Source organism: Xyrauchen texanus, chromosome 24, assembly GCF_025860055.1.
Source record: "Xyrauchen texanus isolate HMW12.3.18 chromosome 24, RBS_HiC_50CHRs, whole genome shotgun sequence".
NCBI lineage: Eukaryota > Metazoa > Chordata > Actinopteri > Cypriniformes > Catostomidae > Xyrauchen > Xyrauchen texanus.
This window is the reverse complement of record NC_068299.1, coordinates 8,522,138-8,548,011: the sequence shown is the minus strand read 5'-3', so window position 1 is coordinate 8,548,011 and position 25,874 is coordinate 8,522,138. Positions and strand designations below refer to the sequence as shown.

The 25,874-nt window shown below is 35.0% G+C and overlaps 1 protein-coding gene across 1 annotated transcript; it reads right to left on the bottom strand.

The window, feature by feature from the left end:
• Positions 1-6,358: 6,358 nt before the first annotated feature.
• Positions 6,359-25,696, bottom strand: LOC127617494 (collagen alpha-1(IX) chain-like). The gene is made up of 22 exons (XM_052089470.1): positions 25,649-25,696; positions 24,425-24,478; positions 23,295-23,363; positions 23,130-23,183; positions 22,491-22,571; positions 22,119-22,172; positions 21,312-21,365; positions 21,150-21,212; positions 21,014-21,067; positions 20,111-20,155; positions 19,566-19,619; positions 19,430-19,483; positions 19,265-19,316; positions 17,280-17,353; positions 16,058-16,093; positions 14,924-14,968; positions 13,235-13,267; positions 12,814-12,960; positions 11,954-12,006; positions 9,375-9,565; positions 8,165-8,242; positions 6,359-6,606 (listed from the first exon to the last, which is right to left on the bottom strand). Exons 1-22 carry the CDS (start codon positions 25,694-25,696, stop codon positions 6,359-6,361), a joined length of 1,641 nt encoding a protein of 546 aa, XP_051945430.1.
• Between the last annotated feature and the right edge of the window lie 178 nt (positions 25,697-25,874).

The following is a 25,874-nucleotide window of genomic DNA, read 5'->3' as shown; positions in this document are numbered from 1 at the left end:
CATTCAGGTTTAAGGACATTGTTAGATGAAGTGGAAGCCCAGCTGTTTCTGGGACCCTTGACACAGCATGTTATGTAATAAATTCTACATATACAGTGTATACATTGTATATATATATATATATATATATATATATATATATGTGACGAGGAAGAGGGCGTGGCCAGGCCGTGAGGGTGCATGGCCGGCACTGAGTCATCTGATCATCTGGAGAGTGAGATAAAGGGGAGCAAGAGACGCCAGTTTGGGGGAGAAAGAGAGATGCACACAGCCGCTGTGTGTCTCTCTCTCGAACTGGCATCTCTCTCTCTCCCGAACCCTCAAGGCCCGGCCCGGCCACGCCCTCCTCCTCGTCACACTATATACTGTATATACAGTATGTACTGTATATATACATACATGTGCAGTGGGATCCAAAAGTCACTAGTTCACTAATCCATTGTAAGTACATTTGTGACATTGAGCTCTGTTCAGAAGGTCAGATTTTCCACACAATATGCTCTTTGAACATCCTCAAATCATGCTTTGTTAGCAATAAGAAATTAAAATTCTGAAAATAATGTTTATGCTGATGATTGATTTATTTTTAATAATAATAATAATAATAAACCACTGAAAAATGTAAAATAGAAGTATTATCTCTAGTGGTCTTAGACTTTTGGACCCCACTGTACATAAATGAATTGTAATGGTTGACCATACACAGCTAGAAATGATACAAACAATAATTGATGATCTGGCTGTGTTGGTGTGGTGAAAGCTCAGTTTAAATTAAGCTTCAATTGTTTACAGGAAAATAAATGTTCTTCCTTTCTGACTGTTTAAACATATTCATATTGGTGTTTTATGTATATTTTGTTGTTTTTCCAAGCGTTGTGAAGTGCTGAAAAGCCTTTTATTTTGCATTTCAATATATTTACGTATCTCTGATTTATTTAGCTTTGTATGGAAAACATCCTTCCATGTTACTTGAATATTTTTTTAATAATAATGCATATTTATCTATATCATAGTGACAGTTTTTTAAAAGGTAACCCATTTAACATTGAAGGTTGTATATTTTACTTTTCACAGGCAGCAGCATGTTTTAAGACTATATATCTTAGTAATTTATTTATTTGTGTAAAATTCTTTCTTTTTTTTTTTTTTTTTTTGGGGACACTTTTTTTTGTGGGTTAATTTATGTTTATTTATTTTTCAGTTAAAAACACCCATTTTATGAATATCAAGATTAAGTGAGATTTACTGCAGGCTAATCTCACTCAGAAGGTGAATCTGAACCTTTTGACTTCACCCATGTGCCTGTTATGGAAAGATTAAGGTTTCTTATGTGGGTGTATGAGATTTTTGTGGCATTCTCCTTTTGGTGCATGTTTGTGCTCATTTATGTTTTTAATCTAAGATGTCTTTCCTGTAAAGTCTTAGTCATAGTCATCACTTTTTTCAAAGTAAACTCTTAGGGGGCATTCAGACAGAACACATTCTTGCATTAAAAAAAGCTAGAAGCAGTGCAACGAGTATAACAGGATGTAGGTATCTCGTGAAGTGTTTTTGAAAATTGAAGTTATTTTAACTTGAGTCTTTAACGGTTAAAAATGCTGAAAAAACTAGCGAGGCAATTGTCAAGGAAATCCATCTAGCGTATGTTTACCTACAAAAAGCAATTAAGAAATAGTGCAGACGGATGCATAAATATTTTCTGTGTGAACGTCTCATTCGATTTCGCCCACTTTCTATTTTAATCTTTTTTTTGTTTTGTTTTTATATGTCATGTACCAGATGATGGCGTAGTGGGCTAATGCACACAACTGTTAATCAGAAGGTCGTTGGTTCAATCCTCACAGCCACCACCGTTGTGTCCTTGAGCAAGGCACTTAACTGCAGGTTGCTCCGGGGGGATTGTCCCTGTAATAAGTGCACTGTAAGTCGCTTTGGATAAAAGCGTCTGCCAAATACATAAATGTAAATATATAATACTTTTTTGTGAGAGATCAGCTAACTGCATTTCTATAGTATATAAGAGAATCCTTCCAAGTAAGCTCTTTAGACAAGATCTCAAATTTGGGATAGTTACATTTTCAGACTTTATGTTGTCATTTACATAGTTTTTTCAGATGTTCGGTATTTAGAGGTATGGGTTATAAAGATATTAAATGAAACTCCAAGGATATTCTTCTTAAGGACTAAATCAGTGGACTAACTTGAAGGGTAGTCTTAAAACAAAAGACCACATCTACCTGATAAGCATTGCACCAAAAACTAATGTAATATGTGCAAGATGATTTCACAATAGATCAGTTTTGTCAGATACAGTATCTTCTTTGGCTTGGTGAAGTTGCATTTGGCATTTATAAATACGTAATTGTATATTGTTTTAATAAGTGTACTTAATTTTACATGTGTTAAAGTTATGTTGTGTGTCTCTTAATAGGCATCTCAGTATGCAACTTTATTTTTCCTCAATGACACATTTGTACAGTGGTACATATTTTTGAATTCAAGTGCAATTGAAAATATTAACTAGCGGATGTAAAATGTGGTCAAAACAGAAGTTGTCTGGAATAGGTTGCTAATACATCAACACTCATTGTGGGCCCTTACAAAAACAAAAAATGTACAAGGGGCAAAAGTAACATGGAATTTTTTATGAAAATCATATGTTATGGAGAAGTTAGAATTTTGAAAATCGTTTACAACTCACTGACACAAAGACACTAATTAAGTAGCACATGATCCGTGTGCTTTTTAACTTATTACATTGTAATTTATCCATAATGCATATAAGAGCTATTGCAACTACAGACTGTTTTATACTAAGAATGTACTAACATGTGTTTGGTGTATAGAAATGTAATGCTGCTGTTTAGGTTTGACATACTAATTTGTCTTCATGTAGATATTTGTTAATGCTGTCACTATAGAAGTTGTGTGGATCTGTGCCCATTTTTAATTTTTATGTTTGTACTTTTGTTTTGTTTGTTTCTCATAGAGATGTAAGCGGAGTATGCCATGTTTAGTTTAGTTCATCTTTAATTTTTACAGTATGTCCTATTCAAGGATTCACAATGTTGTTGATACATATTATGATTTTTATTTACTCTTGTCCTGTATTCTATTGATTTTTTTTCTTTTTGTTGTTTTTTTGTGAGGAAATAAAAGACACATATGAGTGTATACATAGATTTTGGATGCTTAAGCCGCACTGAAATATATAAATGGCACTTCATTAGATAACAAAATATCAAACCAAGTGGCATCTACAAATATATGATTGTAATTATTTTCTAATAACTAACTTTTAACCCTCTGGTCCCAACTGGTCATTTTGTTGGAAATAAGAAGTCACAATGGTGCCCTAACAGAATAATCATAGATATACAGGTGAAACTCGAAAAATTAGAATATCGTGCAAAAGTTCATTAATTTCAGTAATTCAACTTAAAAGGTGAAACTAATATATTATATAGACTCATTACAAGCAAAGTAAGATATTTCAAGCCTTTATTTGATATAATTTTGATGATTATGGCTTACAGCTTATGAAAACCCCAAATTCAGAATCTCAGAAAATTAGAATATTGACATGAAATCAATAAAAACAAAAAGGATTTTAAATACAGAAATGTCGGCCCTCTGAAAAGTATAATCATGCATATGTACTCAGTACTTGGTTTGGGCCCCTTTTGCATTAATTACTGCCTCAATGCGGCGTGGCATGGATGCTATCAGCCTGTGGCACTGCTGAGGTGTTATGGAAGACCAAAATGCTTCAATAGCGGCCTTCAGCTCTTCTGCATTGTTTGGTCTCATGTCTCTCATCTTTCTCTTGGCAATGCCCCATAGATTCTCTATGGGGTTCAGGTCAGGCGAGTTTGCTGGCCAATCAAGCACAGTAATACCATGGTCATTGAACCAGGTTTTGGTACTTTTGGCAGTGTGGGAAGGCGCCAAGTCATGCTGGAAAATGAAGTCAGCATCTCCATAAAGCTTGTCTGCTGAAGGAAGCATGAAGTGCTCTAAAATGTCCCGGTAGATGGCTGCGTTGACTCTGGACTTAATAAAGCACAGTGGACCAACACCAGCCGATGACATGGCTCCCCAAACCAACACAGACTGTGGAAACTTCACACTGGACTTCAAGCATCTTGGATTGTGTGCCTCTCCATTCTTCCTCCAGACTCTGGGACCTTGGTGTCCAAATGAGATGCAAAATTTGCTCTCATCAGAAAAGAGGACTTTGGACCACTGAGCAACAGACCAGTTCTTTTTTTCTTTAGCCCAGGTAAGACGTTTGACATTTGAAGCCCATGTCCAGGACCCGTCTGTGTGTGGTGGCTCTTGATGCAGTAACTCCAGCCTCAGTCCACTCCATGTGAAGCTCCCCACACATTTGAATGGCCTTTTCCTGACAATCCTCTCCAGGCTACGGTCATCCCTGCTGCTTGTGCACCTTTTTCTTCCACACTTTTCCCTTCCACTTAACTTTCTATTAATGTGCTTTGATACAGCACTTTGAGAACATCCAACTTCTTTTGCAATTACCTTTTGAGGCTTTCCCTCCTTGTGGAGGGTGTCAATGATGGTTTTCTGCACAACTGTCAGGTCAGCAGTCTTCCCCATGATTGTGAATTCAACTGAACCAGACTGAGAGACCATTTAAAGGCTCAGGAACCCTTTGCAGGTGTTTAGCTGATTAGAGTGTGACACTTTGAGCCTACAATACTGAACCTTTTCACAATATTCTAATTTTCTGAGATTCTGAATTTGGGGTTTTCATAAGCTGTAAGCCATAATCATCAAAATTATATCAAATAAAGGCTTCAAATATCTTACTTTGCTTGTAATGAGTCTATATAATATATTAGTTTCACCGTTTAAGTTGAATTACTGAAATTAATGAACTTTTGCACGATATTCTAATTTTTCGAGTTTCACCTGTAATTAATTGCATTAACTACACTCAATGAAATAATATAAATAAATATGCATTTCAATTTCATAAATAAATTCCTTAAATAATAGTAATCCTTAATCAAATAAAAATGTTTAAGTTTTATCAATATAATAATTCAGATTTTTATGAATTTGAAATGTATAAATCTTTAAAATAAGCTAAAATATATTATTATTAGTAGTATTATTTTGAGTGTTTAGACATGCTCCACCTAACTTTTTTCTTTGAATAGGATGCTTGTGTGACCTTTCATTTTAAAATAAATGCCACTTTGTTTGATATTTTGTTATCTAATGCAAGAACATTCACATATTTTCACATGTCAATATGCTTTTTGTGGCCACTGTATTTTTATAAGCTGAAATTGCATTTTAATTCAAATTAAATGTATTTATTTAGTAACCATACATTCACTTCTTTATGCATAACCATTTTCTAGTCAGTATTTAAGTTTTTAGTTTTAATTGAAGTTAAAATTTAGTAACATTTTAAAATTTGTGTAATTCTTACAAGTTTTGTTTGTCTCGATTCTGAGCAATTAAATAGACTTCAGTTTGCCAGCATCTCTTAATTAGCATCTACACTGAAGAGCAATTTGACTCCAACATTAGTACTGGTGTGTAATGAGTCATTTCAACTGAAAAGTAAGGGTGGAAAAAGTTTAAAGCAGTTGGGCTGTTCAACAAGGGAACATTTCTTAAAAACATTTGTAAGAATGTTTAAGATCTATGTTAATTTTGTTTTCATACAAAAACTTTCAAATTTATTCAAACGTGTTTCACTTGGATCTCTGTACAAACTTCCATGTAATCTTCACTGAACACTTACCTGTGTGTTAAATAAATTAAAATACCATGATATTACATATCTGTGTTTTCTCTAGTGTGTTTGTAACAAAAGAGTAATGTATTACTTTTCCCCAAATCCCCACATAATACTGGCACAATATGAATCAGCTAACTGCAGGGGGAATACATTTCTTACAAAACCACAATCAAATCATTTACATACATGTACAGAATACATTGCAGTATGTCTATTTTCACAACTTTTACCCTACAGATAGTCTCCAGAAAAGGTCTTGAAACAATTAAAAGTTAATAGTTGGAAAAGTGTTTTAGGCATTACAGATGTTGCTTAAATAGAACAAGTTGGCAGAAAACATTGTCAACCCATTATGGTGCGGTGGTACGACTGTAAATGTATTGGCAAAAGCAATGAGAATGTATTGTGCTCTTCAGAGAGTCACTTGGGTCGTTTAAAACTGGCTTGCTAAATGTGCCTCTCATAAATTGCAAAAAGTATGGCAAGGCACCTTTTCTTGTAAAGCATTTTGTGCTGCATTTTATGTTATGAAAGGTGCTATATAAATAAAGTTTATTATTATTATTATTATTAATTAGTCTATTTGAATCCACACGATACTGATGTTCCAACATTGCAGTTGTAGTTACCGCCTGGTCCCTTCATGCTAGAGACTTTAAGAGACTGATGTGCGGCACCTGCACTGAGATTACAGGCTGAAGGATCGCGGTAACCAGGAGGGCCGGCTGGACCAGGAGAGCCAGGGATGCCAGGCTGTCCCGGGACACCAGGTGGACCCCGCTCCCCATCATGCCTGTCATTACCATATCCCAGTTTTCCTGGTTCACCTGTAAGACAAAACAGGTCAGTCATCTTCAGTCTCACTTAATTCCCATCAAAACTTCCAATTTGGCATTAAGTGTATAAATGTCAAAAATTATTTCCTATTCAAACCAAAAGTTTGGGTGGGCCATAGCATACGTTTTTTTTTTAATTCTTTTTTTAAAAAAAAAGCCAATAAGCTTTGGCTACATCACAACCATGAACCATGGCTTGCAACTGTAGCAGGTGGTATTGGGGGAGGGATGTACTCAATGTAGAGAGCATTTGATAAGACAAAAATCTGTGCGGCGCATAGTGAGTCATCAATATTTTTGTTCCATTTTCACAGAAGAGTAAAGGGGCGGTCAAACTAAGCTTTGAAGGTGCAAATTTTCTTTTGGGCAATGCAACAGACCAGGATATGATGTAGGTATGGAAGAGCTTCTGGTGTAAGTAAATAATACATCATAAAAAATCAATAATCTTATATAAAAAAAAATTACATATATTGGCTACTCACTTTCCTTCAACAATAAAACTAAAAATTCTTTGAATTAAGCCAAGAGGTCAGCATGTGATGTACAATATTTAAATATATTGAGAATATATATATACAGTATATATTTTACACAGCTCTCTGGAATCCTCAATTCTGATTGGTCAATGGCACCATCCAGCGGTAAGATATTGCTCTTTAACAATCGCACATCTGGGGATTTAGACATATTAAGATATATATATATATATATATATATATATATATATATATATATATATATATATATACACACACACACACACACACTGTATTAATATTAAGAAAGCTACAGTTAAGGGGACAATTTTCAAGAAACAACTTACATTTAGGTGAAATATAGGAATTGAGTCAAAACGACTGTTTTTATGGTGCTTTTATAATGCATTCTTCCAACATCATTGTATGGAAAAGGGCACAAGGGAAATTCTTTTTGTGTTCCACAGAAAGAAAGTTATATGGGATTACAACAACATGAGGGTGTGTAATTGATTACAAGTTATCCTGGTGAACTGCTCCTTTATCATCTACTGCTATCTCATATATATTTCAGCCATTGATGATAACCCACAAACTACTTGACAACTTGAAAGATATTGTTGTTCTGGGTGACCCTGAAACTTATGACACCGGCAAACAGCATGCTGACACTCATCTGTCCATTGAGAAAGCGACTGCATACAAAATCCTATTTAAACAGACAGGTTCATTTAAGTGACAGTAACTGTCAGTGACATACATAGTAAGAAAACAGAAGGCTTCATATACTTCCAATTCATCAGACGACTGACAGCTTCATTTATTACCAATTTAATGTTGTTTTCAAAAGTCAATTGCCAGAATGGAGCTGAAAATAACTCCCGCATAATTTTCAAAATAAATTGAGTTGTTTCAGATTGAATTGGTTTCCAGACAATATTCATTAACAGCCCTTTCATTTATGCATTTGGACAACAAGGCTGAATTGCAGAAAAGTGCTGTCATGAAGTAAAGAGCAGTGATTTTTAATAACAAGACAAAGCAAAACATGACACACAGTCAGAAATGACCTGGTAAGCCAGGAGGTCCTGGCATGCCTTTGGGTCCTCGAACTGTAGGTCCTATATCCCCTCTGTCTCCCATCTCACCTGTAACGAGTACACACACAAAAAATACTAGAAAAACTGTCATGACAGTACCTTTACATACACTACTCTAATAATTTATTATCTTACCTTATGGGCTTTAAATGACAATTTCTGAATAAATTTTAAAGGGTACAGTGAGTTATGAGTCTATGTATATCTACATGTACAGTATATCCATCTACAGTATATTATACAGTATATACACACTCACTGTCAGTCTTTAAAGGAATATTCCGGGTTTAATACATGTTCAGCTCAGTCGACAGCATTTGTGGCAAAATGTTGATTACGCAATTTCATTTGGACTCTTCCCTCCATTTCTTTAAAAAAAGCAAATATCAAGGTTACTGTAATGCACTACAATGAAAGTGAATTGAGCCAATTTTTAGAGGGTTTAAAACACAGAACTATGAAGCTTATCATTTGATAAAAGCCCTTACATAAATTGTTCTGTTAAAACTCATGTATCATTTGAGCTGTAAAGTTGTATAAATCGTCATGTTTAAAGGTTTTTTTTAGGGTTTTACAGTTTGTTGACTACATCGTCATGGCAACAATTTTGTAAAATTGGCTTTAACTTTACAAAAGGTCTAAAATGGTCTTTCACACTAAAATCATGTTTGCATGATTGTTTATGTCTTGTGGCTATACTTTTGAAAACGTGAGTGTTTTAATGTAAAAAAAAAAAATGGCCCCAGTTCACTTCCATTGTAAATGCCTCACTATAACCTCGATTTTTGCTTTTTTCTTGTGAGGGATGAGACTAAATACATTTTTGTGGTAATCAACATTATGCCATAAACACTGTTGATTGAGCTTAAATTATATTGAACCTGGAATATTCCTTTAAACTTGTAACATCAAATGGTGACCATGATTTTGCCAGAAACTTTTTTGTTGGTCCTGGAATAACATTTCTGTATAACAAACATACCGGTAGTCCTAACCCATAACACACCCCTAAAACCAAAGTAAAATGATTGGTTCATTAGAATGTTGTTATTGCCCCAACCTTAGCCCTAACCCTAAAATCCAATTGGTTGATACAAAAGTTGTTCCAGGACCAATAAGTATATCCTACTTGGAAAAATCTCAGTATGCTCTACAAACTGGCACTCCCATAAAGACTCACCTTTTGGCCCTTTGAGACCCAGGAGGCCTGGAGGCCCTTTGAGTCCGGGGAGTCCTCTTGCACCAGCTTGCCCAGGGAAGCTGTTTTCACCTGGAGGTCCTGGAGGACCAGGGGGATCAGGCCTGCCAGGCAGTTCGGCCGCACCAGACTCTGGTTTCCTCAGACTGGCAGCCAACTGGGCCAGCTGTTCTGAAATAGCAAAGAGCAAATGTACTAAATAATGAGTGTAAATGCTCCCCTGCCATTAATACAGCTCATTTTTATTTAATTTTGTCCCTTGATTTTGAACACTGCAGTCTGACAGCGGTGCAATTTGTGTGTTGTGTCTCTGTGATCATGTTAGTGCACCTCCTTGTGGTTGATACATTTTCCTACTCTGTCTTTCCATAATTCCTTTACATAAAAAAAACAACATATAAAAATAAATAAATAAATATGAATATATTGTAGGTGTACTGTAATCCTGGGCTGTCTTGTTCCATGTTTCACACTGTTCCTATTTTATCCAGGTTGGCAATTAATCCTGGGTAGACATGTTTTGAGATTTCCAACTGTGTAAACCCTGTGTTAACATTATATTTGTGTAAAGCATTCTAGTGAAAAAAGATGATTGTGAAAATGTCATCAAATAAATTTACTCTGGTTGTCTTAAAGGGTAAATGAAAATTCTGTAGTTATTTACCCAATCTCATGTTGTTCCAAACCCATATGACTTACTTTCTTATGTTGAAGGTGGGGGGGGGGAAGGTGCAATGAAAGCAAATGGTGACTGAGGCTAAACATTCTGGCTAAAATCTCCTTTTTTGTTCAACATAAGGCAGAAATTAATTCAGGTATGAAATAACAGAGTGAGTAAATGATGACAGAATTTAAATTTTAGGTGCCTTTAATTCTTTTGAAACAAACAAACAAACAAAAACAACATATATAAAAAAAAAGAATATCTTTATCGCTCCAGATAACAAGTTTGCCATCACTGTTTGATTATATATATATATATATATATATATATATATGTTTCCCTCAGACACTGAAACTAAACACAAGGTGCTAAAGTTTCTGAGACTGTACGTTTAGGTCACGTTTCCAATTTCTGTACTGTAAATTGCTTTATATTTTGGAAAACAATATATGATAGAGTAAGCTTTTTTTGCAGTGGGATTCCAAAGTGTGTGAGCCTAGACTAATTTTATTTTGTTATAACGCTGATATTTTTTTGTGAATCAGGAATAATTTGCTTAATCCTTTTCGGTATTCAATCAAATCTTTGTTGCAGAACGTTATAAAAGCTCACTGCTTTCATTTGTCCTCATTCACCCTTTGAATGGTGCTATCTCCTCTCCATTTCCAATTTGCGTTGGGAAACTGAGCATAAAAGGAGAGCATTTCTGCCTTTTTTTACAACTTCCTTTTCAATTGGGAGAAGGATAAAAGGGAAGACTGATTATTCATGACGTGCAAAATCAAAACCCAGGCCGTGAGCCATTGAGCAGGGGCTGTGGTACAGTGAATTTTAAAGTGCCAGTCGGAAAACTTACTAAAAATGTATGCAGCAGGATGCTTGGCTGGGGTTTGGTCAGGGGGAAGAAAAAACTCATCACTATGAGCGGATAAAGTGCATATCAGCTGAAATGAAAATGAATTTTTCAGTAAAATGTAAATTAAAAAGTTATAAGGGAATCAGTGGCGTGCAAGCAAAAGGAGGAAGAGAGGAAGCGAGTGAGTCAGAACTGATTGCAAACTTCAGTAAAGTGTTTCTGTGGATCAGAGTGGAATCAAATAGAATCTTTCAAACAAAACTCAATTTTTGCCTTCCTTTATCTAACTCTGATATTCCTTCTGTGGTCAGTGGTTATCTGTTCTCTTGCCTGAAAAGAGGTTCTGAAGTCAATATTCAAGTGAGGCTCTGCATGCATTAAAGGGACAGTTCAACCAAAAATGAATATTCTCTCATCATTTACTCACCCTCATTCTATCCCAGATGTATGTGGCTTTCTGTCTTCTGCTGAACACAATCAAATATATTATTACAAGAATATCTCAGATATGCAAATGATTGAGTATAAAAAATGTTAGCATAAAAGTGATCCATATGACCATAAGAATCCATATCTTCAATAGCAAGAAGATCGATATTTAAGTCCTTTTTTACTATAAATCTCCACTTTCACATTCTTTGCATTCTTCATGCATATCGCCATCTACTGGACAGGGAGGGGAATTTATAGTAAAAAAAAGAAAAGGACTTAATATTGATCTGTTTCTCGCCCACAACTATCATATCGCTTCTGAAGATATGGATTGAACCACTGGAGACTGGTAGATTAGTTTTATGCTGCCTATATTTGCTTTTTGGAGCTTCAAAGTTTTGGCCACCATTCACTTGCATTGTATGGACCAACAGGGCTGAAATATTCTTCTATAATCTTTGTTTGAGTTCAGCAGAAGAAAGTCAAACAAATCTGGGATGGCATGATGGTCAATGATGAGAGAATTTTCATTTTTGGGTGAACTATCCTTTTAAAAGAAAATAATTGAAAAGGGGGTTATTTCGGAAATATTGGCTTGCATACTCTCCTTGCATCATGCGCATGCAGACTTGTCTGATGTTTTGAACGCTTGGATCTTTACCCTGGGAACACAGAAGTAAATCACAATTGTCTTGATGACACTTCATAATGGTTATTTTTGTCTCTTTTTTTTTTTTTTTTTTGCAAGTTTAGTTTTATGGTTATTAATTATTTATTGAAATGCAGTTTTATTAAAAACCAGCAGCTGCAGTATGTTTCGGATATCACAGTCTTATTTTTCCCATTATTATGATTTTTTTTTTTCCAATTTGCACTACCAGTCAAAAGTTTAGACACAATTGACCAAAATATTTCTCATGATCTATTATTGATCTGAAGGATTTTGTCTAAATGTTTTAAATTAGTTTTGTAGATTAAATAGTATATTAAATAATAAATGTATTATATAATAATAATAATTAGTATAATGATATAAATTATATTTTATATCACAATAAATAGCATAATACAAATCTATTAATATAAATTATATGTATTATAATAAATAGTATTAAAAATGTAAGTAATAAATATCTTTATAAGCTAACCTTTTCAGTTAATTGAGTTGGACAGCACTATTTTGAAGAATCTAACGTATGTATATGTTTCATATAAGTGGGTGTCCAAACTTTTGACAAGTAGTGTACCTTTTCAAAGATTCTTTGTCTTGATGTGAAAATGACAGAACTCAGAGAAAGGCAATTACGTGCAAATCTAATCATGGTAATGGGCAAAAATGTAGGTGTCAACAGAGTTTTGCTTTAACCAATTTCAAACCTCAATGTTAAACCTCATTTACACGACCTTACATGTTGATGCTTTATTAAGCATAATCACAAAAACTACTTTTAGAAAGGTCTGAAATATACAGCTGGCCCTTGGGTGCCACGAGGTCTGGGTGCCCCTCTGTTCCCTTGCATGCCACCTGGTCCAGGACTACCAGGAGGCCCCTCGATGCCAGGCTGCCCACGGGCACTTTTAGGGCCTATCTTATCCGGCTCCCCCTGGTTACCAACCTGAATTTACACCAGTGAACATGAATACATGAATAGGTATAATGCTGGCATCTTTCTTATAGTAAATCATTACAATGATTTTGGATTTCAAAGTCATATTTGATGGCTAGAGAAGCGAGCTGAACTGTGAAAAGCAGAGAGAGAGAGAGAGAGAGAGAGCCAAGCAAAACTCTTCAAAGCTCTCTAAAATCAGAGCTGATGAATGAATATAACACTGCCAAAAATGTATAAATAAAAAGTAAGAATACAGAAAAAAAGTTGATCAAAAACTTACTTCACCTTTAGCTCCAGCTTGGCCAGGGTCACCCTAAGCAATATGGAAACAGTAAGAGAAGCACTAAAATATAAAAAAAAAACCTAATAATACCGTAGAATATTTGGTATTGATTCATTTAGACGGGAACCGTTAACGTGCCCGTCTTCTAACACCAATATATGTAAGGGTATTTGGTATGCTAAATTTATAATGGAATTTAGGGTCTTAAAATATGTGAGCTATGATCTAAATTAAACTGTCCTTATTGTACATTATTAAGTAATGAAATGTATAATGAAACCATTATAAATGAGATAAATGACAAATAACTAGATTATTTGTCTGAATAAATTCTCCACCATTAAAATCATAATACAATGTCTCATTGTATCCGCTCACAATTTCTACTGTAAGGAATTAGCTTTAATAAGTGAATTATGATTAATTCACTTATTGGAGTGATATTATTCTCATGACTTATTTAAAATAATATCACACGTATTTAGGTACAGCTTTGAAGCTAAATCTTTTAGAAACAGGGATGAGATTATTTATCAAAATATACCACAGTCACATCGTCTTTGAACATAGACAAACTTTATTACTATTCTAAACATAAATCTAATCTAACACATATATACACGAGACAGGTTGGTGAGAAGAGTGACAGAATGTGAAATAAATTATCAATACAGTGAAAATGAACTTTATGGAGTCTGTTGACAATGCCTTAAGAACCATTTAATCTTATCTGAGTCTACATCGATTTGCTATCGGATTACCCAAGGTATTTAACTAATACACCAGTATTTTGAGCACAATATTGGAGATGTACTAGCATGTCTTTGGTGTTTCCTTGCGTTCTTTGAGTTGCTTGGTTCTTGGCTCTTGGTCGAAAGTTCGTTCCGTCGAGTTATTGTCTATATGAATGATGAGGTTGGCTTTGAAGCGAGGCCTTCTCATGGGTGTGTGAACCATAGAGAGTGACGAGCTGTGCATATTTAACTTTTATATCTTGATAATGGTACAAGAGACATTATATTTGTTGTCATCAGCTTCCTCCACGTAACTAAGCGAGTGTTTGCATACCAAATTTGACATTCTTTCATTAAAATTTGTGCGTGCAGGTAACAAAACATGAAAATCCCTGGTTTCAAATCATACTGGTTAATTCCTTGGTTATACACAGGGATAAAACATTACACACATTTTAACGAGGTATATCAGGCTATAATCATTAATTTGTCAGTTATACAAGTTACCAAAGTTCAAAGCAACTGTCAGAATTATCTAGCAAGCCTAGGTATTGAATAAATCATGGATTTAAATGCATTCTGTACATTTTAGAAGGTTAAATCGGTCAAGTACTGAGAATTTGTGTAGAATGTTCCTGGATTAAGATGAAATGTGTTAGCATTCGAGTCGTGCAAATCCGATGGTCTTTTGGAAACCTTTAACTCTGCTTTAACTCTGTGTGGAAGTTCAGGAGGCCGTGCTGAGGTGCTTTACTGAGCAATGTTGATGCCTGGGACATCTAATTTATGACTGTGAAGAAGTCCAGGATTGCAAAGGTTGGATTTTCCTAGATTCAAATCATGTCGTTTCAATTGTTCTGCATGTATAATACTACAATACTGGTGTGTATTTTACATTAGCATACTAAATGCATACTTGTAAATTTCACCTCAATATTACAATGCTACTTACAACATCTCCCTTGTCTCCTGGTGTTCTCTCTGTGCCTTGATATCCCTACAATAACTCAACGACCATGAAGGAGATCATTTAATAGAATTTTACAAATTATGTTTTTGTAAAATGTCCATTATAAAATGGACCGTTTCGGCACTACAGTCTTGACTGGATGAGCCACGTTCAAAGCAGTTGTAAAATAAAGCAATAAGCCTGTCTTGTGTTACAGTGATTTTACCGCAGTTAAGGGGGTTTTCGGCTCGCCGTTTTGCATAGTGACAAAGCATGCCCCTTTCTCTTGATAAAATCACGGTAATAGCAGCAACAGCAATATAATAAAAGACACCAAGGTTCAATTAATAGTTCAATTTATTCATATTTAGTTTTACTGAATTTTACATCGACTATTAATCAGGACTCATTCAATCAGAAAATAACGTCAGAACTATCCATTTTTGGAACTTTTAAATGTAAAAATACTTTGTAATATCCCAGCTATATATGCAAAGACAACCATTTCTATGTAAATTCTCACCAAAACTGTAAACACTGTATCTCTGTGGTGCTATAAAAAACATCACTCAACCAATGGTGTGAGATGTGGGTGTGTCTATCTGTTGTCTAAGCAACAGCAGATTTGGGGTGGGGTATTCGAAAAGGATTTTTATTTTTGCAGTTACGTTCGGTGGCACAGAAATTACACACTTCAGCATAATATAATTATGTAATATAATAAATAATTATTAATTGAATATTGTTGTTAACATATAGCAGTAACCATAATTGTATTAAAAAAAAAACAATAAGCTTCTCAAGGTTGTGCTTTACAGTGGTTTTCCACATTTAAGGGTTCTTTTAGGCAGCCGGCTTTGTGTGATGTCTAACAACACCCCCTCACTGTGTTAAATTTTTTTGTAATATAAAATAACTTTTTAATCAAATTAATTGTGGTTTATTGGTTTATTAAGCTGTCTGGATACACACTGTTACTGTATCCTGTACAGTATACTCTCATAAACAGTGTTATCTCTAACATAAATAGCCTCTCATATTTTTGTCTGCTATCATTTTAAATATATCTTGTGTATTTGTGAATTCAGCACTGTTCTTCAGTGCAGTTTTTGACGATAATGTGAAGTAGTCTCTCACCTGTTCTCCCTTTGGTCCCAGTTCACCTGCTTCACCCTGTGCAATAATACAGTACATTCAAATGAATATGTATATTAAAGGATAACATGTGCTTGAACAGTTAATTACAGCAAATATTTATTAATAACATGACGTATTAATGTACACACACAATTTGATTATTTTAATGCAAATCAACCCACAGATGTTGAATTTGTAAATTGTATTAATGAAATCAGCTAGTAGTCTAAAAGGGAAAATATTATTTTCAAAAGCCTTTTTGTGCTTTCAAATCTTTTTAAGCTTTAAATCTTAAGTGGGGGCAAATATAAATAGAAAATAGAATCGAAATAGATAAAGAGAAAATTGGTCCCTCAATATAGGATATTATTTAGCAAAAAGAAAACTACACTAAATATAAAGAATTTATCGGTTTTTGAAGAGCCCTTGGTGTCAATCACTTTTATAGTAGTGATATTGTTGTAGCATATCTATTCATGTACATTTTAAGTGTGTTCCAAACCGTATTCTTCTGCACTATTTTACTTCATTTTTAAGTGTAAGTAGTGTGAGTAATATGTTTACACTGAAAATGCAACAAAAAGAAGTGTACTTCGAGTACCCGAATGATGTACTTTTTCAACCGTCAAAAAGGAGTGTGAAATGTTGGACACTTCGTGCACTCTACATAGTGGAAGGGGCAAAGTTACTGTCAGTGATGTTGATCTGGCAAAACAATTAACATCTAGTGAAACTTCTGTGAAGACAGCACCTTATTAAAATGAGTTAAACACTCTACCGTCATACCATGCTGTGTGAATATGTATATTATTGAGATATGTGTTGAACTGAGGATGGATAGTGCGCTAAAACTAGCAGCAACACAACACTTGGGTTTGAAACATTACTTCCATCAGCTGTTCCGTGTAGTACAAAAACATTAGTGTTAGTGTTCCATTTGGGACGATACTACACTTTGAAAATGTATACACTACATGGCTGAGTGCATAGTATATTTTGTAAGTGCATAGTGTGTCGTTTGGGACACAGCTTTAGTCTCAGAAATATAGAAGTCTTAGAATGAATCATCAAAGAACTAAACATGAACTATAAAACATGATTTGTCTGCTTTTGTTCTGTAACAGTGTGGGGAGCTATTTGAAGAGATAATTTAGAGATATTTTAAGTGATTGTAACAACAAGCGCTTCAAACTTTTCAGAGAAGCTTGATAGACATTCTAACCCTCTCCCCTTTTTCACCTGGCATGCCTGGTTTTCCAGGAAGCCCAGGCAAACCCAAGTCTCCTTTAGCACCCCCGTGTAGACAATATTAGGTGATGTGCAATCAGAAAATCCCATTTTCTCTTCCTTCCTCTGTGCAACATCTCCTAACAGGGAAAAGGAGAAATTCATAAGTCATTCAATAGGAAAGACTGCAGAATTCTTAAGTCAAACTCAAAAACCATTAACCAACCAATCGAACTGCTTCAGTGCGTACCTCATTAAATATTCAAACACTTTGTGCAGCTTCAGAAACGTTCATGCACAGTCTAGTTTCAGCTTCTGAGGGAAGAGGTTCAAAATGTCAAACATCAACAGCAAATGCATTGTTAACTGGAGTGTACGTTTTTGCCGTAAGGTTCAGAAGACTTCAGACAACTAGAGCATATGTACATGGCAATATGGAGAAGTTTTACTATATACAGTATGCTTACATTATTATAAACAGTTTTTAAAGCAGGTTGCATGCTCACTGCATGCAAACAAAGCAAATGCAAAGAAACCTCATAAATATGCAAATACGAACCTTACCCTAGGGTTTGTAAAAATGTTCAGTGTAGAATCTCAAAACCTAAATTTGCAGGATTAATTAGATATTCAACGTTTTCGTAAAGCTTTTGTTTATCATTCAACCATAAGGGATAACCTTTACAGTTTATAACCTTTAAGAGTAATACTGTGAAATTGGAACAATTATGTTAAAGACATCTTTTTTGTTGTTTGTTTCTTTTTGTTTTTTTTTCACTTAAATTATTTTATTATTGTTTGGAAAAGCCAAGTCAATTAACATGCTTAAACATACAATGAGTAGAACATGAATTTATCAAACAAACCAAAGTTACACACAAAAATCTAAATATCCAAAAAAAAAAAAAAACTTGCATAAGACAACATAAAAATAAATGTATAAAGGAAATAATTAATGTTGTTTGTAATAAACGTTATTGTTAATATTGGCAACTCTATTGTTAGATGTTCGTAATGATGTAAACAATAATGTTGGGACAATAAACAACATTTGACTCTACATTACATAAATAAATAAACTTGGTACTAATTGGTACCAATAGTAATAATTACAAACCCAGGGTAAAGTGTGAACAGGGTTAAATATGTTTTATCTTTTTTATTTCTTTTCTTTTTTTATTTTTTTTTTCATAGGTTGAAGTATGACGCTTAAAAATCTAAAGTGTGATAAAAGCCCATTTGTGTCTATGTGGATACATGCATGCAATAAGACAATATGCTTGTGAGTGCGTGTGTATGTGTGTGTGTGCTCATGGGAATGCCAAGGAGGGCTCTTTGAGAAGATAATGCTGTGAGACATTCCTTGGACTGTTTACTCTTTACTGTGAAAACACTGAGCTTAGATCCCATTCAACTTGACTCTCAAGAGGGAGACTGCTGGCTGTCTACATAGTATAAAGTCATGAATTCCCAGAAAAGGCTATTAGAGGAAAGTTATAGAATTCACAGCGCACCAAAATCTCTAAATACAGTTAAAGAAGTTGAGATTTAGTGCATTTAGTCAAAATGACTTGTTTTCCCTTTGAACGTTGGGTAATGGAATATCTTAAACTTGGAGCTCCCTTTGACTTTGAATGAAAAGTCATAAATAAGATCTCTATAATATCTAAATTGTTTCACCTAGACAGCAATGAAATTGAAATTCTAGTTATAACACATGAAGTACATTTAGGGTACCTAACAAAGCAGTTTACAGCATATTTGTATTTCTTCTAAGGATTATTAAGAAAGAAAAAAAATCATCTGAGAAAAGCTTGAACAGCAACCTTTTTAAGCAATCAAATCTTCCTCTGGGGGCACCATTGCTTGCTCAAAACAACTCTTTACAGGTAAAGGTTTTAAACCTATTTTTACATTATGTATGGCAGGTGCTTTCTCTTATGGGCCAATCTTATCGTTACATACATTAATCACTTAATCTAGCTCCTGGTTTTCCCATTGGTCCAGGTGGCCCCTGCTCTTCTCTGTCTCCCTAAGCACAAAGATAGAATCAACATGTGAATGACATACGTTTATTAGTACATTTTGAAACATCCAACCTGACTACCTGACTTAGCTGCAAGACATGCTTCATTAGGAACTCACCGGTTGTCCAATAGGCCCAGCGGGCCCAAGCTCTCCTCGTTGTCCTCGCTCACCCTGAACAAAGACATTTATAGTCAGATAACATGCTCCTGCGCACTTTAATGAAAGGTTATTGGTCAATTCACCAACAACCTACCTGTATGCCTATAGATCCCATAGTGCCAATGAGGCCTGGTTGTCCAGCATTACCCTGTAATCAGAGTGTGTATTTCATAAATTGATCATAATGACACAAAGGGAGATTTAGAACTGTGCATGGCATTGTGACATAGTTTTTTAAAGCTGCAGTGTGTAATTATGGAGCCACTATGGCACCAAATGGAACTGCAAAATCAATAACCATTTTCAAACAGATTTCCGGTCCAACTGCCGGATGCATTGTTGCAGCACACCAGGTTTGACGTCATTCATTGTTCTTTTATCCTTTTTGGAGCAGATATATAATAACTGAAGCTTCTGTAATATGGAAAAGATTACTGAAGATTCTTCAAAAATCCCCCTTATTAGTTCCAGTGGGGTAGGGGCGGTTACAGCATATGGGTGTGGAACAACGTGAGGGTATATTAAAATAATATCTGCATTTTTTTGCCTCATTGAGCTGATAAATTCCTTGTCAGTTCAACGTGTTAAAAATCTGATGACTTTGCAACTAGCAACGATAAATTCAGCAACATCTCTTACCTTTTCTCCAGATGCACCTTTTGCCCCTGGGCTTCCTGGTAAACCCTACAAACATGAGAGGTTCGATAAATATGAAAACAAGAAGGAACTGAAATACCCTCTCTTTGCTCTGTAAGTTCAAAGTAAAATCCTAGAGGGAGATTTCAACCAAATCAAAATTAATGATGACGTTAATAAATCATGAAGTGCTCACATCATACGAGTGTTTGATACTTTTAAAAGTGGTATGTAATCTTGCCCTGCCATGTTATGAGTCAGATGCAATGCTTTCAAATATATATAATATATATAGTGAGCTTTATAGCTTTAAAGAAGACAAAATGATCAAGAAATTGCAACAAAAGTTCAAATTATAACCATGCATGTCTGACAAGGATAATATAGAACATACTGTTGTTCCAGGTCTAGTTAGTATATATATGCACTTTCTTTTTCTTTAGGACCCCCCAACAAGAATGAAATTACATTTAAATTGGGGCTTTCAATCAATTAAATTATGAATTCAATTCAATACAATTAAAATAAATAGAAAATCACAGCACTGTAATTTGTAATTTTAGAGTAAGACGTTTTTTAAAGAGGCCACTGTGGGTGAGATGCATAGTGCATGAGACGGCTATACATACTTAGTAGTTAAGAATATAAAAGTATGAGTGTAGAGTAGTAAAGTTAGACATTTTCTTAGGTTTCCTAAATCATTTATCAGTGTCACTTGCAGATGCAAATATGTTATGAGAGGGCCCCATGTGATTTCCTAACCTGCTACACCAGAGTGGTTACTCCACTCTAGAATGAAGCTTATGTTGAATTGTTTGTTTTTGACTTCTTCACAGTTCACAGTCATCATGATGATTAATAGATTTAATGATTTTGGATTTTTTATTTTTCCACATAAAAACATACAGGAAGTCCTTGAAGGCCAATCTCCCCTGGGGTTTCAGTCTTTTCAGTGCTTCCCTGTAAAAGAACCAAATTTCAGTTATTACTACTATCACACTTTTTACATGGCCATGCTTAAGAGATGACAGTCCATTTCTGCGGTTTCTCCCTTAGTGCCTGGCATGCCAGCGATTCCCTTATGTCCATCCACACCTGGCAAACCCTGGAAAGAGACACAAATCAACAGTGCTGTTTGGACATATACAGAAGATTTGTCAAGTAACAAATGCTTGAATCCATAACAAAAAGTAACAATATATACGCTATCTCTGTTTGGGCCTGGAAGACCGGTGATGCCTCTCTGCTCTTGAGGTCCCTGCAGAAAGAGATTATTTTTTATTAAAAACAGAAACAGTCAAACAATCATAGTCCTAATCCTATCCATAACCCTAACTAAACATACCTTTATAGTCAGATGGAAACGTTGTAGATCCCCAGCCCTAACCCAAATCCTAAAATCAGATTTGTTGATAAAAATGCTGCTCCAGGACCAATAGACCTTTTTCACAGTAGCACCATTTTTGATTTTAATGTGAATGAAAACAAGACTGTGAGGAATAGCTTGTTATACCCATGTCTTAAAGGTTAATTTAAAGGTGCACTCAGTCTTTTTTTTTTATATATATCATCTTGGACTTGCACTGACACCTAGTGTTGTGAATGCAGCATCATACAAACGCAATCATTTTCAGTAACCGATGCCATTGTTGAAATTCATTATTTACAGTCAGCCATGATCAACTGAATCCATGAGTGAAAGTGTCCAATAGCAGAGCGATTTCTGAGATCATGTGAGTAGTATTTGGTTGGTCATGTGATCCTAACATGGCAGCCCCCGTGAGGGCTACCGCTTTTATAAGGTTACTGATACAACCGGAGTCTTCAGCTCATGTGAGTGCTTGTGAGTATTTCACATATATTTTTTCAGAATTACTATTCATTTCTTTCTGAGTAAAACATTTTTAATAAGGAAAAAACCTTTAATTGCACTTTTAATTAACACATATTTAATTTTTCATTTAGTTTTTTACTTTTACGATGATGCAGATGATGATGATCTTACATATACCTGTTCAACTTTAGGGCCAGTTTCTTCCATCATGCCCCTCTGGCTTCGATCCCCCTGAAAAAAGGAGACACACAAATCAGATCTGCACTAGTGAGTCTCACCCCGTGGCCTGTGTTAGTCCTAATGCTCCAGTATAGTGACGGGACGCTTTACTGTAAAAAGGTAGTACAGTATCTTTTGGATGAAACATTAAGCCGAGGTCCTGACTCTCAGTGGTCATTTAAAATCATTTGAAAGAGTAAGGGTGTAACCCCATTGTCCTGGCCAATTTGCCTCCATCCATCGTTGCTTCCTAATAATAACCTATACATATAAATTGGCTACATCACTGTACTCTACCCTCCCGATTACTTAGTTTTCTTTTCAAGAAACAGCACAGGAAGTTTTTAGAGAACTTAACATGGCCCATGCAACACCCTGAGGTCCCAGGTCACCATCAACATCTCGAGGCCCCTATAAATAATAATGATAATAATATTCATATAATGGCAAAAAAAAAAAAAAAATTCTGTGCTATGATTTTGAATTTAAGTTATTTTTGAACGATTAGCTTTTCATTTTTGTTCCTAAATAATAATTATTTTGTTTGTCTTTCTGTCCATGTCTATTATCTTTAAGTTAATTTATATATGCTAGTTCACTCCTAAGAGTTGACAAAACCTTTTAAGTAATTTTATAAATAATATTTATAAAAATATACAGTCTTTTTTCTTAATGGAACCAAAATATTGGTGACTCATCTTGTACACATGCATTCAAAAGTGAGACTGTCCCCAATCCTTAATATTAACTGCAACCAATTAGCAATAGCAAGGGCTGTAAAAATAAGGACAAAGTGGCAATAAAAAAATAAATAAATAAAATAAATAAAAAAAAACTAGATATATTGATAGATATATTAGATATATTGTATCCCCACCTCCTATTTAAATAGTAAATATGTCAACAAAGGAAGAAAAAAATGTGTTCATCAAACAGTTTCATGGGGTCTTTAATCAATTATCATCTGACCATTTCTCCTTTAGAGCCCATAATTCCAGTGGCACCTCGAATTCCCTGTGGACCCTGAGAGCACAACATAGAAAAAAGGCTTTCAGACAGAAGATAAATATATAGCCACTGGATTAAGTACATTTAGATTATATTGAAATAATTTAGATTAGGCAGGTGAAATACACATTGATTGGACGTACAGATGAACCTTGATCCAACCTCTCCAGGGCCCCCCTGATCTCCCTCCACACCCTAAAAAATAGAAAAAACTGTTATTTAATGTAAAACATCTACACACCCACAAACACTGTCCGTCATCCTCTGCCTGAGATATTACAAATGCTCAGAATTGATGAGTTGCTATGGTAGATGATGCAAGAGGAAATTTCAGAAAAGTCAGATCAGTTAGGAAAGACATAGTATAGTAAGTCAGAACAGTCTGAAGGTCTGTGCTGAGTTTGGTTGATCTTGCTTGAAAGCCCTGGGAGGAGTAACTTTTAATAACTTTGGTCTCTGTATAGAGATTTTGGCTCTATATGGATGAGGTTCTGGATTTGTAGATTGTTTCTGTAAGATGCTGTCTTAGAAGGTCTTTGTACGCAATAAACTGTGAGGTAGCTCACTAGGTTTTGGAACAGAGCCCTTGTCACCATTCGGAGAAGATGGTTTTACTCTGGCTGAACTCAAATCCCTCATCATTTGTCATGCACCAGTGGAGTGTAATTCTTATACTGAGATTTAATAGACAGTGTTTTAAAACTTTTCAGTCAGACTATCAGTGCCTTATTATAAATGATGCTCTGTAATTGTCCCTGAAAGGTCAGAGTCTCAGAAAGATGTCTCAAAGTGACATTATTTCATTACAACAGACTACGTATATTGCTCAATTTATTTTTATTTATTATTCACTCTGCACATGCCTCAAACACAAATACAACCACCCACACACACGTTGGTGCAGCTATCCTTATGAGGACTCTCCGTAGACATAGTGATTTTTATACTGTACGAACTATAGATTATATCCCCGATACCTACCCCAAACATAACCCTCACAAAAAACATTCTGCATTTTACATTAAAAAAACATAGTTTAGTTTGTTATTTAAGCGATTTGAATTATGGGGACACTAGAAATGTCCTCATAAACCACATTTATTGCATAATACCCTTGTAATTACCAGTTTGTAACCTAAAAAATGTCCTTGTAAACCACCCAAACACACACACACACACTCTGAGGGTTCTGGTTCCTCTTCTATCAGTGTGATTGTACAGTATCAGACTTTTTGTAAACAATATCATGTTCTTACCTTATGTCCTTGTTTACCAGGCTCTCCGGCTTCTCCTTTTACTCCTTTGTGTCCCTGACAGTGGAGCATGCAGCTTTTAAGATCTCAAATGAATTGTGAGACTACATGGAAAATATATATATATATATATATATATATATATATTTTATACATTTTATTATGTAACTTAAAAAAATGGATGAGGTACAGGGGTTGGAATGAGGTCCCGGGTCTCTAAAGAACCGAGGGGTGCATTTAAAAGTTAAATGGTACCTCTAGGTACTAGGTACCAGAATAACATGGTAACATTCTGGGTAATTTTAGTTAATGATATCAAGTAAATTAATGTGGTTTGTGTAAATCTGTGGTCTTGCTTTTCTAATTCAGCACCATGGACAGGGGACGTTCTATCAGTGGCCAGGAAATGTCACCACATGCCAACATTTCGAATCATTTTTAAACTTTTCCAAAAAAAATGTCAAACATTTTCTTGTAAGGGGGAAACTGCAACCTCTGGGTCTGTATTGTAAAAGCTGTAGTCCACTTGGTGCACCTTATGAAAAATGCATATTATACAATATATGGAGGTACTAGGAGGCATCAAGGCATGTTCAATTTCAGTGTTTACCTACAATTAAAAAAGAACAGCCTCTGGTCAGACAGAGTTACCTGGGGTTTAACCTGAAGTTGAACTCTGGGCCGATCTTATAAGCAGAATGCTGAGATGTCATTCCAGACACCTTCTTCACTGTTCCTCTCCAGCTCAGCAATATTAAACTGAGACATTATGTAAAATCTTATGGGATATAAGTGAGACTAAATGTATGCTAAAGCTGAAGTGTTTCATTTCTGCACTTCTAGTATCAACAAACGGACTTGCAAAAATACTGATTGTTTTCAAACAGGCTTCCCCAACTCTTCCTCTGTCTACCATTTGTCAGAAAACAGACAGTCTCGCCGCATACTGACACCATTGGTTGAGCCAGTGTTGTTATGTTGGGCTGGTTGGGATGCTCAAAGAAACAGAGCCATTTTGTGATAGTGCCACTGTCACAGTCCCACAATGTTTACAATTTTCGAGTTAATCAACCTATGTATTACCTAAATAAAGTTGGCTCTGCATACTGAACTAGAATATGAGAAAGTATTTGAATTAACATTACAAAAATATTGCATTTCACCTTTAACCCTTTAATGCATACCTCTGGTATTTAGTGACCCAGGACCTCATTCCAACAACTGTACCTCATCCATTTTTTGGAGATATGTCCACACCTCTTTAGAATTCCTCATACTTGCTCTCCTGAAATAATGTAAAAAAAATTGTTGCTTACAAAAATTGTGATTATTTTATATCTATAAAACTTTGCTATACTAGGATATATGTTTTTTGTTTATTACAATATAAGTGAGCGCTATATTCCTACAAATGACTGTATTACGTCACTTTTCTGTGTTACAGTTGTGAATT

Coding starts and splice junctions, on each gene's coding strand:
- LOC127617494 (XM_052089470.1), bottom strand. CDS start 25,696: ATGAGGAATTCTAAAGAGGTGTGGACATATCTCCAAAAAATGGATGAG. Junction 23,364..24,424: donor CTGGTAAACAAGGACATAAG/GTAAGAACATGA, acceptor TCTATTTTTTAG/GGTGTGGAGGGAGATCAGGG. Junction 14,969..16,057: donor TGGGACCAAAGGGAGAACAG/GTGAGAGACTAC, acceptor GAGTTATTGTAG/GGATATCAAGGCACAGAGAG.